The sequence below is a fragment of the Lissotriton helveticus genome, chromosome 11, assembly GCF_964261635.1.
Source record: "Lissotriton helveticus chromosome 11, aLisHel1.1, whole genome shotgun sequence".
Lineage (NCBI taxonomy): Eukaryota > Metazoa > Chordata > Amphibia > Caudata > Salamandridae > Lissotriton > Lissotriton helveticus.
The window spans coordinates 13,083,777-13,099,653 of NC_136072.1; the positions used below are offsets into that span (position 1 = coordinate 13,083,777).

Below are 15,877 nucleotides of genomic sequence, written 5' to 3' on the forward strand. Positions count from 1 at the left end.
TGTGGCACAACTTTGACGTGGAGCTCCACAATGCTCCACAAACCTGGATTTAAGGTAATTTGTTCAGCAGGCTTAATTTGGTCCCTGTAGCTGGTATACGCTCCATTGCGGTTAGACTTAACTTGTGATTGTGTTCCGGTCCCCCACTAACAGATGTCCACAGTTGGCACTTTGTGCCTTTTCACTAAATGTTTACTAAATCCTTTAAACCTGCTAATCTCCAAGTCTACTGATTACATTTTTGTTGTTTTGGCCTTATTTTATTTATTTACAATTGCTCTATTTTTCTAACCTGGAGTGAGAATCGTTTGTGGTGTGTTTTTACTGTGTTACTGTTTGAAGTGTTGCAAAATACTTTACACAAAGCCTCTAAGGTAAGCCTGGCTACTCTGTTCCAAGCTACTAGGGGGTTGAGAGCAGGTCAATTTGGAGTTTCCTTGTGACAAAATCCTGAGAAGACTTGTGATTGTTGCTTGAGAAGGGTTTCACTCCGCTCAACCAGTAACCCAATTGTTTTACAGCCTGAGATGCCACAGATAGGCCCTATAGTGCTTCACAAGACTACCACAAGAGGCCACATGATCATTCCACATTGTTACAAGTGGCCTCATTAATGCCTTGTTCATAGAGGTGAGGGAATGCTCAGACGGGATACTCGCATAGCAGTTGGACCCCAAAAATACTTGCACATGAGTTACCTGTAGTGATGCTGTACATCACTGTGCTGCAGTAGTATCAATTTGATTTCAACATAATAAACTCTACATGTAAGGAACAAAAGCACAACATACTCTAGTTTTCGGAATTCTTCGATCAGGCTGGTTTTCTGTTGTGGAGACATTCTGGCAAAAACAACCCCGTTCAGAAGCAGCTGCAAAGACAAAAGCAATACATGAAGACTCAGGGACTCAGCCCTCATTCGATTGCAATATTTAGAGAATGAACCTGTGGCTTGGAGGGTTTCTAGCTTCTTGAAGAAAGCTGTGAGGCTGAGAAAAAGTATGTGCTCTGATCCTTGCTGGGCTTTTCCCCTTTTAAACCTGTTTTGTATAAAAAATTTAAAATGTACAGTTTTATAATTCTCTTGACATCTGTATTTTTATATATTGTGATTTGTCTTTTGTATCGATTTTGATGCTTGCTTTTATGATTATATGTATATGATCGAATAAAGCTCGATTTGACTTTTTGACTCAGGGACTCAAAAGCAGGAGGAAATTAGGGGACACAAAGTGGACTATTATTAAATCTGGGGTTCATCAGAGAATACACATTCTGGCTGGGCTTTTTGGGCATTGGAATACTTGTATGGACCCAATCATGTGACTTTATATCAAATGTAGCATTTGCAGCTGGTTTGCTATGACTCTGAGAAGTCAGTTTCAAATCTGTGAACTGAGGCAACTCAAAATAACTTCAAGCAGCACCAGGAAATGGAGGTAAAATGAGTTGCCTTGGATCACACAATTCAGGTCAATTATGGTATGCAGGGCCTAGACACAGCCCCCTGTTTACACACCCAAACTAATTTTTTACCAGGTTTCAAATGTACCAATTGGATGCCTGAAGAGCGTGTTAAAGCCCATTTATGAAGAGACAACCAATCCATGGAAAACGTATATGCAGGAAGCGGTGGAAACATTGGGCCTTGCAACAGAAAACTGGGGAAAAGAGGCCTAAGGTACGTTGCAATCAAACACGCCCTCAGCAAACACATCCACCAATTGTCACGGGAAGCAGACCTAGCAAAGGACACAGCAAGGGAGGGCTCCTGGATCTGATACCGTCATATAAGGAGCATGAATTACAGCCCTACCTGAAGCAAGCAGTGGGTCGAAGGCTTTAAAAAACACCCAATGGGCCAGGCTAGTGCCCCTTCCAACCCAAAAAAAACCCTGGATGGAAATCCCGGGCCTCTATAACCAGGTGCAGAATATGTAATTGCAAAAGTAAGTCTCTGCTACATTAGGCTGTTGCTGCCCCGGATAGGTACAACAACCCCGGAAGCGCCTAAAAGCAATGGGCCTCATTTATGATCAATGACGATTCGCTGTGTGAAAGCAGCGATGCGTCACTTTTCATTGCGCCCTCCTTGCGACACCAATGATGCGTCATATTTACAGTATGACGCATCATGTCGCAAGGAGTTACAGATACGTCAGTATTTCTGACGTATCTGTAAGCGCAAAAGTGACGCATTGCTGGAGTGTGTCACAAAAGTGACGCAACTCCAGCAATGCGTCCTTTCACATGGGGCATTCTCATGTGAAAGGGCTTGCGTCAGTCTTACGCCTGCTGTGAGGCAGGCGCAAGATTTTGACGCAACGGTGTCCTAGAAGTGACGCAGTGAAATCTCATAGATTTCACTGCATCACTTCTACGAAGCTTTTTGCGGGGAAACCCCCCCCCTGCATACATTATACCTGACGCAGGTATAATGTGGCGCAGGGGTTTACAAAGTGACGCATCTGCTTAGATGCGTCACTTTGTAAATAGTGCGCAACAGGGGGCATGTTTACGCCGCTGAGGCGTCACAAAAAGTGACACATCGGAAGCGCAAAACTGACGCAAGGCCCCATAAATGAGGCCCAATGTGCCTAGCTAAAGGGGTTCAGCCATGCAAAGAAGCGCTAGCAGTTCTGTTTGCCTGCACCGCGCCAGTAGATCTGGCCAAGTTTGGGAAATATATGGCTGAGTTGTGTGTTCGGTTATCCGAGAAAGACGCTTTGGTCGACATCTGAAGAGCTTGTATAGCAGCAAAGTAAATAAACAGGAGGATATAGATTTGCATTTCAATTTTAATATCTAACTTCCACACGACATCAGGCACTCAGTCATCTTAAATCTAGCAATGCTTAGACACACGGTGGTCGACACAGATGTCACTTCTGTTTCTCACTCCCCCCCCATGGCTTCAAGACATTGAATTGGACATTTCTTTTATAATTGCTGCAAAAATAATTCCTTTCGCTTTTTTAAGATGAGCACGTATTTCTAACCAGTTTAATCATGCCATTCGGCTGAATTTTACTCAAGTTTTCAGTTTACAAATGTAAGAAATATTGCAAATGGTTTTAAGTAAAGGTGCAATAAAACTTTTCATTCATTCGCTGACCCAAACTACCCCTTTGGTCACAGAAACAGAACAGAAAATCACCTCATCATTAGCCTCCCCAGACTTAGACATTTGGCAGGCAGAGCAAATGAACTACCACTTTGGGAGAAAATGCAAACGTTTGGTGTGTTACCGCCACCTGAAAGATGGCGGTAACACACCAAACTTGCAGTGCCATCGGGGGACCCAGGATGACCACTATTCCTCTGACGATTCAGAGATCACAGTTGGGACAGGGGTGATCTCACAAAAGTGGGCTGCCCCTTGAATCAATTCCTATGTGTATCTACAGAGTTCTGAGGAGATGCACTACCAGTGGGACTGGCCTCACACACCGCCCGGTGTCATGCTTCATCATCGGCTGTCCTCGCCCTCTAAAAACTTGTTTGATAGAGGGCGGGCATACACCTGGAGACAGGGATGCACCTGTAAATCTAAGTGATGGCCTTGGGGGAGGGATACGTGATTTAAAAACCATTACATTAGTCCATGTGCTATGTTTATTCAAATGGTAAATGTATGGTGGATAGCCCCTTCGATGCTTGTGACAGAACGGTTCCGTCATCAGTCACGGCTGAGCTGTGCTGATGACGGAACGGTTCCATCACGACCGCACCCTGTTCTGGAATGTCCAGCACAGGGGCGGAATCGGCGCCGCACGGAAGCGGTTAAAAACTAAGTGGGCGGTGGTATGGGATATTATTCTCCCTTCACCATATTGAATGCGGTCGACATGTTTCTGCTGAGGTCGACGTTCTTCCCGGAGGCGTCCTCTGTCCTCACCGGGGAGACAGAGAGGACGTCTCCATGAAGATCGGCTGGAAGCACTGAAACTAGACAAAAGTCTAAGTAGGTCCTTCCACCTCCGCCCTCCCATGGAGCGTTTAGGGTAGGAATACAGGAGTTACTCTTAGTGGTACTACACCAAGAGGGAAATATCAATTTACATAGTGTTTTTAACCACAAACCCCTCCCCTGATCTAGGGACAGGATTTTCATTCCATTTTCCCTAATTAAAAGGAAGTGGACACAGAGGGTATACCCCCCCCCCTTCCACCCCCTCTTTTTTTAGGTCCTGAAGAATGCTACGTACCCTTCGGGACACATCAGCAGAAACATGTCGACCGCATTTAATACGGTGAAGGGGGAATAATATCCCATACCACCGTCCACGTAGTTTTTAACCATCATACATTTACCATTTGAATAAACATAGCACATGGACTAATGCAATGGTTTTTAAATCACTTATCACTCCCCCACGGCCATCACTTAGATTTAGAAGTGCATCCCTGTCTCCAGGTGTATGCCCGCCCTCGATCAAACCAAGTTTTTAGAGGGCGAGGACAGCCGATGATGAAGCATGACACCAGGCCGTGTGTGAGGCCAGTCCGTAACTTTTTATGAGGTGCCCCCACTGGCAGTGCATCTCTTCAGAACGCAGTAGATACACATAGGAATTGATTCAAGGGGCAGCCCACTTTTGTGTATTCATGAGATAGTGGAGGCTGGCTCGCCCTTTGGCCCCGTGCCTCTGGTTCCCACCCTCAGCAACATTGCTGGGGTTAGTGTGTGTGGACCGGGGTGATCTCCACACATGGTGGTCTTGTGTGTCAGGGTGGCGAATGCAATATCCTTCTCCACCCTGTTGGACAGAGTAAAGACCGCCAATGTATAGATCATGTCCTATATTTGAAGTGAACCGGATCACTGACATAATATCGATGTCACAAATATCGAGATACACAAATATCGAGTGAAAAATATCGAGTGACAAAATATCGACTCCCTATCTACAAACAGGTAAGTACCAAAATATCGACTCCAAAATATCGACTTACAAAAATATAGACTGTCAAAATATCGATTTTTTTTAAATGTCTTAAAATTAAGTTAAAACTAATATAGTAATAAATATATTTAATATAAACTTAGAAATAATTATTTTAAAATTTTAATTTTAATAAATAATTTCTATAATTAAAAAAATTATATCACCAAAAATAATACATATATATATATTACAAAGTGATATATTTTTTAAGGGAAGTGGTTTGTGTATATTTTCGCGCCAAGCCAGGAGCGCTTACGGATGGCCCTGCTGACAAGAAGACACGAACGAGACTGGCACCGCGCTGCTTGCAGTGCAGTTTTTTGCTCGAGGGATCGAGATAGTTTGTTGTCCACCAAAGCAACAGGAGAAGGAGTGCAAAAGGTGGTACTTACCCCGGGACGCTGTGTGCTTACACTGCTGTCCTCGCATAGCCAGAATCTCTCTGTGATTTGGTCCAGCAGTCCGAGGGGACTTGAGGAGGAACTTTGGGACACGGAGGTTTCATTTATAAGTCCCACCATACGAGGCTGTAAAGGACATTGGAGCGGACATTGTCTGCACCCACACCACCGGCCCAGCTGCAAGACCATGTTGCATGCTGGGAGTTGAAGTCTCTACATACCCACGTGACTTCCAACAGGTGAGCCAACGCTTAAGGGGAGGAGTACAATGTCGACTGCAGCACTCGCAAAACAGCCTTGATGGAGATATGCGTGACTTTGTGTTGGGGCGTAAGCACTGAGGAAGGCTTGTGTTAAGCCGAAATGCATTTGCTGCTGCCAACTGATACCACCGAGAAATAAAGGGCTTCCACATGACCCCCCTCTGGCCTCCGCGCTTCTCTTTTTAAGGGAAGTGGTTTGTGTATATTTTCGCGCCAAGCCAGGAGCGCTTACGGATGGCCCTGCTGACAAGAAGACACGAACGAGACTGGCACCGCGCTGCTTGCAGTGCAGTTTTTTGCTCGAGGGATCGAGATAGTTTGTTGTCCACCAAAGCAACAGGAGAAGGAGTGCAAAAGGTGGTACTTACCCCGGGACGCTGTGTGCTTACACTGCTGTCCTCGCATAGCCAGAATCTCTCTGTGATTTGGTCCAGCAGTCCGAGGGGACTTGAGGAGGAACTTTGGGACACGGAGGTTTCATTTATAAGTCCCACCATACGAGGCTGTAAAGGACATTGGAGCGGACATTGTCTGCACCCACACCACCGGCCCAGCTGCAAGACCATGTTGCATGCTGGGAGTTGAAGTCTCTACATACCCACGTGACTTCCAACAGGTGAGCCAACGCTTAAGGGGAGGAGTACAATGTCGACTGCAGCACTCGCAAAACAGCCTTGATGGAGATATGCGTGACTTTGTGTTGGGGCGTAAGCACTGAGGAAGGCTTGTGTTAAGCCGAAATGCATTTGCTGCTGCCAACTGATACCACCGAGAAATAAAGGGCTTCCACATGACCCCCCTCTGGCCTCCGCGCTTCTCTTTTTAAGGGAAGTGGTTTGTGTATATTTTCGCGCCAAGCCAGGAGCGCTTACGGATGGCCCTGCTGACAAGAAGACACGAACGAGACTGGCACCGCGCTGCTTGCAGTGCAGTTTTTTGCTCGAGGGATCGAGATAGTTTGTTGTCCACCAAAGCAACAGGAGAAGGAGTGCAAAAGGTGGTACTTACCCCGGGACGCTGTGTGCTTACACTGCTGTCCTCGCATAGCCAGAATCTCTCTGTGATTTGGTCCAGCAGTCCGAGGGGACTTGAGGAGGAACTTTGGGACACGGAGGTTTCATTTATAAGTCCCACCATACGAGGCTGTAAAGGACATTGGAGCGGACATTGTCTGCACCCACACCACCGGCCCAGCTGCAAGACCATGTTGCATGCTGGGAGTTGAAGTCTCTACATACCCACGTGACTTCCAACAGGTGAGCCAACGCTTAAGGGGAGGAGTACAATGTCGACTGCAGCACTCGCAAAACAGCCTTGATGGAGATATGCGTGACTTTGTGTTGGGGCGTAAGCACTGAGGAAGGCTTGTGTTAAGCCGAAATGCATTTGCTGCTGCCAACTGATACCACCGAGAAATAAAGGGCTTCCACATGACCCCCCTCTGGCCTCCGCGCTTCTCTTTTTAAGGGAAGTGGTTTGTGTATATTTTCGCGCCAAGCCAGGAGCGCTTACGGATGGCCCTGCTGACAAGAAGACACGAACGAGACTGGCACCGCGCTGCTTGCAGTGCAGTTTTTTGCTCGAGGGATCGAGATAGTTTGTTGTCCACCAAAGCAACAGGAGAAGGAGTGCAAAAGGTGGTACTTACCCCGGGACGCTGTGTGCTTACACTGCTGTCCTCGCATAGCCAGAATCTCTCTGTGATTTGGTCCAGCAGTCCGAGGGGACTTGAGGAGGAACTTTGGGACACGGAGGTTTCATTTATAAGTCCCACCATACGAGGCTGTAAAGGACATTGGAGCGGACATTGTCTGCACCCACACCACCGGCCCAGCTGCAAGACCATGTTGCATGCTGGGAGTTGAAGTCTCTACATACCCACGTGACTTCCAACAGGTGAGCCAACGCTTAAGGGGAGGAGTACAATGTCGACTGCAGCACTCGCAAAACAGCCTTGATGGAGATATGCGTGACTTTGTGTTGGGGCGTAAGCACTGAGGAAGGCTTGTGTTAAGCCGAAATGCATTTGCTGCTGCCAACTGATACCACCGAGAAATAAAGGGCTTCCACATGACCCCCCTCTGGCCTCCGCGCTTCTCTTTTTAAGGGAAGTGGTTTGTGTATATATATATATATATATATATATATATATACATATATATATATATATATATATATATATATATATATATATAAAAACATATTATTAAATAAACATATATAACATTTTTAGCGTAGCATAGAAAATGGTTAAAATTTATTGTAACAACTATAGTGAGTTCAACATTAGCAAAAGTGTTGGATAGCGTAGAGGTAAAATTTACTATTCCCACTCCAGTGGGTGCAACAGTAGGGAAAGCGCTGGATAGCGTAGGGGTTAAAATTACTATTCCTACTCCAGGGATGTATGACGTTACAACGCATACTTTTACAACACCTACCATTACATCAAAACTTTTACAACACAAAAACTTTTACAACTCATACATTTACAACGCAAGATTTTACAACGCATATACCTTTACAACGCATAGCATTACAACGTAAGTATTGGTAAGTATATAATATTTTTTTAATATAAATTAATTTAAAATATTATAATATAATTTAATTTTATTTAATTGTATTTAATTAATGTAATTTAAATGTAATTTTACTTTATTTTTACAAAGTACCCCTGTACCCCAAAAACCCTAAACTGACCCTGAACCCTAAAAATACCCCTTTACCCAAAAACTGAAAACTGACCCTGAATCCTACAAATACCCCTTTACCCAAAAACTAAAAACTGACCCTGAACCCTAAAAATACCCCTTTACCCCAAAAACGGAAAACTGACCCTGAACCCTAAAAATACCCCTTTACCCAAAAACTGAAAACTGACCCTGAACCCTAAAAATACCCCTTTACCCCAGAAACTGAAAACTGACCCTGAACCCTAAAAATACCCCTTTACCCAAAAACTGAAAACTGACCCTGAACCCTAAATATACCCCTTTACCCCAAAAACTGAAAACCGACCCTGAACCCTAAAAATACCCCTTTACCCAAAAACTGAAAACTGACCCTGAACCCTACAAATACCCCTTTACCCAAAAACTGAAAACTGACCCTGAACCCCAAAAATACCCCTTTACCCCAGAAACTGAAAACTGACCCTGAACCCTAAAAATACCCCTTAACCCAAAAACTGAAAAGTGACCGTGAACCCTAAAAATACCCCTTTACCCAAAAGCTGAAAACTGACCCTGAACCCTAAAAATACCCCTTTACCCCTGAAACTGAAAACTGACCCTGAACACTAAAAATACCCCTTTACCCAAAAACTGAAAACTGACCATGAACTCTAAAAATACCCCTTTACCCAAAAACTGAAAACTGACCCTGAACCCTAAAAATACCCCTTTACCCAAAAACCCAAACATATAACATTTTAAAAATAATTATATACTTAGCAATACTTACGTTGTAATGGTATGCGTTGTAAAGGTATCTGCGTTGTAAAAACATGCTTTGTAAATGTATGCGTTGTAAAAGTTTTTGCGTTGTAAAAGTTTCATTGTAATGGTAGTGCATAGTAAAAGTTGCGTTGTAAACGTTGCATACCCACTCCAGTGGGTGCAAAATTAGGGAAAGTGTTGTATAGCGTAGGGGTTAAAATTACTATTCCAACTTCAGAGAGTGCAATAATAGGGAAAGTAAATACTTCACAAATAGATATAAATAACATAAATAGTAATACCAATTACAAATAAATAAATTATTGTACTTGTGTATAAAAAATATTACATATTTATTTATAAATACAAAATAAAATTATTTAATTATAAAAAATGCCTACTCATACTAATTAATTACCTATTAACAATAAATTAATTTACAATTTCAAAATTAATAAATTAATTTTAATTACCAATTATATTTTAATTAATTACCTATTAAAAATTAATTAACAATTAATTCAAAATAAATACCAATAATTTAAATGACATATTTAATTAATGAGAATTAAATTATTTCCCACCCTATTCCCCTATAAACCCACAACCCGCTACAGAAAATAAATGAATGAAATTAACATATTTATCAATTAATCAATTAAAATTATTTACCAATCATATTTTTATTAATTACCAATTATTATTTAATTAACAATGTATTCCAAATAATTAAGAATAAATAAATTAACATATTTAATTAATTATACTTAAATTACTTCCCACCCTATTCCCCTATAAACCCACAACCCGCTACAGAAAATAATTTAATAAAATTAACATATTTATCAATTAATCAATTATAATTAATTACCAATTATATTTTAATTAATTACCAATTAATACATAATTAACAATTAATTATAAATAAATATCAATAAATAATTTAAAAAATGTAATTAATTATAATTAAATTACTTCCCACCCTATTCCCCTATAAACCCACAACCCGCTACAGAAAATAAATTACTAAAATTAAAATATTTATCAATTAATCAATTATAATTAATTACCAATTATATTTTAATTAATTACCAATTAATAATTAATTAACAATTAATTCTAAATAAATATCAATAAATAAATTAACATATTTAATTAATTATAATTAAATTACTTCCCACCCTATTCCCCTATAAACCCACAACCCGCTACAGAAAATAAATTACTAAAATTAAAATATTTATCAATTAATCAATTATAATTAATTACCAATTATATTTTAATTAATTACCAATTAATAATTAATTAACAATTAATTCTAAATAAATATCAATAAATAAATTAACATATTTAATTAATTATAATTAAATTACTTCCCACCCTATTCCCCTATAAACCCACAACCCGCTACAGACTTATATTACACAAAAAATAAAAATTAATATTAACTTACCTTAAATTCGATATTTTTGTTGGCTATATTATGTCTAGTCGATATTATGTCCATTCTATATTTTTGATTCGATATTATGTCCATTCTATTCGATATTAATTTTTTCTAGTCAATATTTTTGTTGTCTATATTATGTCTAGTCGATATTATGTCCATTCTATATTTTTTACTCGATATTCTGTCCAGTCGAAATAAAAGACTCGATATTATGACTGCCCACCAAGTGAACCATGCTAATGTCTTCCACTCACTTGTCTAGTGCTTGCATCTTTCTCCTTGAGTTCTTAATGTCTGCCCCTTTCCCACTAGATGCTCCTTCAAGGGTCTCCAATGCAGGTCAGTGGTTGCACTGATTTCAAATTATGATCCCCTGTCTTGAAGAGCACTGTAAGGGATTCTCTCACTGATGTCCTTCTCTGTCAGTCCAGCAGAGGTCTCCTGAGCTGGATCTCTCTTACTGAATGTCAGGGACCCACCATTCAGTGGAATGAACTCTTCTCATGAATGCTCTCTTTATTTTTGTCTCTCTCTCTCTCTCTGAAGATGTCAGTGTGTTCTCCTATTTGATGCAATCACACCCTGTCACATCTGTCAAAGAGTAAACATTGGTACCTCCACTGCTATGTGCATCACACCCTCTCTTGTGTCATTCTTTACAGAACAATTTCAAACCTAAACAGCATCAGCAGGCATGGTCCTGGTAAGTGACTGGTTTGCTGCCTTCTTCCCTCCACCAGGCCTTGGACCCACAGGCTCACCCACCTTCCTGATTAGCAGGTTGCACAGATCTGTCTTCCTTTCTTATGCTTGCTGCATCAGGGACATGTAAGCAGCACAGCAGAACCCCTATACATTGGTTTTACCTACACATGCACCTTCAAGGTCACCAGCCTGGAGCTAAAGGATGTGCCAGATAACTGTTACTCTTTTACTCTCACACTCTCTTCCATTGGTCATTACTGGCTTATTCCGCGACTCTACTAGGCACCGCCAACGGCCCCTTCCTAACTTCCACCTATACCCACCATCCGGGCATGTCCGCAGTTCGCTGAGGACACAAAACTTGGAGCACCCATGATAGAGAGCAGCAGGGGCTCAGTGGATTTTCATAATCTTTTATCAACCTGCACTTTCTATATTGGCTAAAATTGTACCTGATTAATATAGTGTATCAATAGATCAAATTCAGATTCCTTTGACAGTTCCATGTTTTCACAGACCTTTATAAAGAATAATGCATAAACTATTCCAAAAATGAAAACGAAAGACACATCACTGTACTTTGGAATATATTCATCGCCTGCAACACTTACCTTTGGAAGCATGCTGTAGAAATGCTGCATTATGACCTGATAGGAGTTCCCACTCATGGCAAAAGAGAATTCATTTGCTGCACACTTAAGGGGGGGATTTTCATCCATCTTAATGGACATGTCCTGTTGACAAAGAGGTAGTATCAGATATTTGAATAGATAATATTTTAATATTTTGTTGAAACAAATCAGGATATCTTCAGAGCCAAAACAAAGCATAAAACACGCATCTTGGAGTGAATCTTCGTAGGACTTTTCACAAAATCATTTAAGAGTTCTCTCACCTCACTCACTCTCCCAGATGCTTGTATGAGAGCAGCAAATGCTCCAAACACTCATTATTGTGATAGAAACAGTTGCCATGGTTTAAAGGGGCCAGATATACCAACAAGTAGTGCACCAGACTGCATCAAGCAAAGTGACTGCACTGCATTGTGTAAATTGTAAATGTAAATGTAAATTGATGCTTGTATAGCGCACTACTCACCCGCAAGCGTCTCAAGGCGCTTGTACGAATACCGCTGTGGAACCCATCTTGGCTTTCCCTGTGAGGTGTCCACTCCTGGGCACCTCCAAGGTGGAGGTCAGGCATGCTTAGCGTTGTGGGGGCCGTTGTGAAGATTAAGCAAGCTATTGCCCAGAGTTGCAGAGTGGGACTCCATGATTGGAATAGGCACCGAGGCGAGAATTATCAGGTCCGTGGAATTTTGAGCTCAAGACCCGCCGAGGCGGGGAATTGAACCCTGGTCCCGGGCCAGACATCTGCATCAGGGTCTGCCGCTCTAACCATTGAGCCACACTTCTCCACTCTTGTGTCACGTGAAGAGGGCAGAACTGTGTTGCAACACATACATAGGGCAGTTCTTCTCTCTCCATGAGTTGGCACATTTTGTGCTGCCCAGTGCCAATGCTGAAATTTTCACACCATAGTGCAAGGGTGGCTGTGTTGTGATTGTTGTGCCGGAAGGAGTATCTCCTCAAAAAAAAACAGAGGCGGCTGGTGACATTTGAAAGTCGTGCTGCGTAAAAGTTGTGTGGGAGTGCACCGCAGCGAGCCGGCGTAGCAAGTAAGCCTGAACAACCCAAAGGGGATTCGGGGGGGGGTGGGGGGGGGGGGGTGGGGGGGGGGGTTCTCACCGCAAGATTTAAAAAACAAAAATAATGGGACATCTTAAGGGTTTTGGGGGCCCTGTGCCAAAACATATCTAGAGGGGCCCTGTTAGGAAGAGCTTTGAATATATGGTCCAGTTTCAGCTGTTTCATGCCCTCTTTGACCAGGTCACTGACAGTGCACAGCCATCCCTCCAAAATTCTAAATGTGTTTACGTCTATAATATTCATGGATGGTGATGCCATGGGTTTTCAATATTGCAATTGATGTCGGTATCATTACTGGCATCCGAGTCATCCCCATCACTGCCAGCAGCAGCGCTGGCACTACTCTTGCTGCCAAAAGCGTCACTGCCAGGACCACTGCCCTTACGATCTCTCTCAGCAGTACAGCCGCCATCATGCAGGCACCGCTACCACTATTATCGCTGCCAAAAGCGTCACTGCCAGTACCAACACCATCACTTCCAGTAACACCATGGTCATCTTTCGCAGCAGCATTACTGGTACTACTGTTATCAGCTCCAGCACGCTAGCTTACAGGCCAGTACCACTGCCAATGTCATCTCTCGCAGGAGTGTCAGTGGGCCTGCAGTCTGCAGAAAGGCCAGAGGAGACTATCACCTAGAGATGGGATCACAGGCCAGCACCCTAGCAATGCTCTTAGTCTTGAGTTATCGATTAAGGGCCAGGGCAACGCTCAAGGCAGCCTCGCCCACCCCTCCGGCTGCGCCCTTTCTATCGTCAACCAGTAGTTTGCCAGTCAGACCACAACAGCTGCCTTCCCCCATGCCTGCTGCGCGGTTTCATTGAAGTCAAGCCTGCAGGTGACTGAATCAAAATTTACTAGTTGCCTCGTGGCAGCGGAATTGACTGGAAAGGGAAGAGACTTTCCACACAGCAGGTGAGGGGATCGTGTGGGGGGACGTACATTGGGGGAGGAGGAGGGAGGGGTTTAATTAAAATAAAACATACCTTCCCCCGGGTCCTGCGTTTTCCTGCTGCCGCAGCTCTCCTCAGGAAGCAGCCACCCACAGGCAGCCTCCCTCCTCTGCCCTCCGCCAATCACAGTGCTGCAATGGCAGTATTGTGATTGGTGTGGACAGCACCCAGCCGGGCGCCTAATCAGAGGCCATATTCTCTATGTAGGGTGAATACAGCCTACGTAGAGAAAAGGGAGAGTGTGCAAGACTGCTTTGGTCGGCTCCAGAGGGCTGTCTTAAACAGTCAGGGCCCACAACAGTGGGCTAGCCATGCCTCCCCTGCTTTCCAGCAGACCCACCCACCTGCCCGCCCACAACCAGTGCGAGAAGCAGAAACATAAAATGGTAGTGAAGATCTTTACTTTTGGATGTAGTCTCTGAAATGCAAGTGAAAAAGCTCCCGCAGGGGGAGGTAGAGGGCTGTAGCCAAAGACAGCGTCACCAGGCTATATACCCCTTTGGTGAAGGACAGCTGAAAATGATGTATCGCTGCTGAGAAGAATATAGAGGAAGAAGCCGCAAAGTCAGTCCAATCAGCGATGTACCTCAGGAGGATAGGTGAACAGGTTAGTCTTGTTCTCCTACTATTTCTCTCAGAAGTTTTTGACCACCCATTTTCTAAATCTTTAGGCATGGGATTTGGAGACCTGGGCACCTTTCGTAGCACAACTAAGGATCTAGGACTGGGGGGACACCTCCAGGCGTTTCAAGACTCACTCAAGCTGGGTCCAATGTGCAGGTTCAAGAAGAGGGGAACCTTTTGTGTCCCTGTTGCTCTGAACTGAAGCCCAGGAAACCAGTTCTTGTGGCTACTCTGGTATTCCTGGGTATAGGTGAAGATGCATAGCTGAACAGCAGGGCATGCCTTTGAGGGTACAAGGCAGGCTACAAGCAGAAAAGCTGTAATTCCAGCTACTGAAAAGCAGTCTGAAAACAAAACAGAAGGCCACAGCAGCAGACAGGCAACTGAGAGTGTTTTAGCAGGTCCAGGAGTAAACAGAAAGTGGGTCTGAAGGTCCTAATATTATATCCTGGTACCCTTCTTCTGGAAGGTGGGAGACATTTCTAGAAATTTTCTTTGAAGTGCATGGAGTTTCCTGCCTCCTCTGGCCTGGCTTCAAGTGGAAAGCAGTGAAAATGTGAAGATCTTAGTCCTGTTTGGGAAGGAGGAGCGTACCCCATTCATTTGCAAGTGGGGCTGTGCACAGTACCGCTTCCCCATCCTGCCAGCAAATGGCCCGCTGAGGCACATCCCTCTAATGTGTGACAGTAAGGGAGGAATTTACAAAGACTAACTCCAGCTACACCCAGTCATGTAACACAAGACAGACTTCAGGCACAAAAGGCTAAGGAGTGAAAAATGCTAACTTTCTGATAACACAACAAGATGATGGACAGAGTGATGAAACTGTCAACCGTTCACCCCCAGTCAAAAGATATGGATTTAAACCATTGTTCTTTTGCTCACTATGCCACCCCAGTTTGGAACCAGTTCGGCTCCACGCTATAGTCTAATAACAAACTGTGGAGAGAAATGATAGTCACTTAAGAAAACTGTCTTGGCTCAGCCTTTTACAGTGAGTGAATAATGGCCTTATGTATAACCTGACCGATGGTCTGTTGTCCTGCCAGGATGATGGAGGAAGTTACTCAATCGCCCTGGGAGGTGTCCCTCTTGCCGGATTCATAAATGACCGTCAAGCTGGTGGTAATTTATAAAGCATTGGCAGGATCCACTGTTACGGCTGTACCTGTCAATGCTTTTTATATTTGGTGCAGGGCTCCCTTCAATATGACAGAGCCCAACACAAAACAGTGTTCTTTTCATAAAGAGAGTCTCAAAACAGGATGTTCTTTTTGAAAATGTTATGTGGAATTGTGGAGTGCCACTAATCATGTGTGAGGTTATCCAGGTGCTTGAGCAAGCTTGTAGGTCTATGACTGAAGGTGTTGGGTGTCTGCACC

General features: G+C 43.3%; 1 protein-coding gene across 1 annotated transcript in view; it reads right to left on the reverse strand.

Annotated features, from left to right (window-relative positions):
* The window catches only part of LOC144792094 (putative cation-transporting ATPase 13A4), a 506,631-nt gene that overhangs the window by 148,721 nt on the left and 342,033 nt on the right, over positions 1 to 15,877 (reverse strand). Inside the window, 2 exon segments of the mRNA XM_078666960.1 lie at positions 792 to 871; positions 11,820 to 11,942. Coding sequence (XP_078523086.1) covers positions 792 to 871; positions 11,820 to 11,942 — 203 coding nt within the window.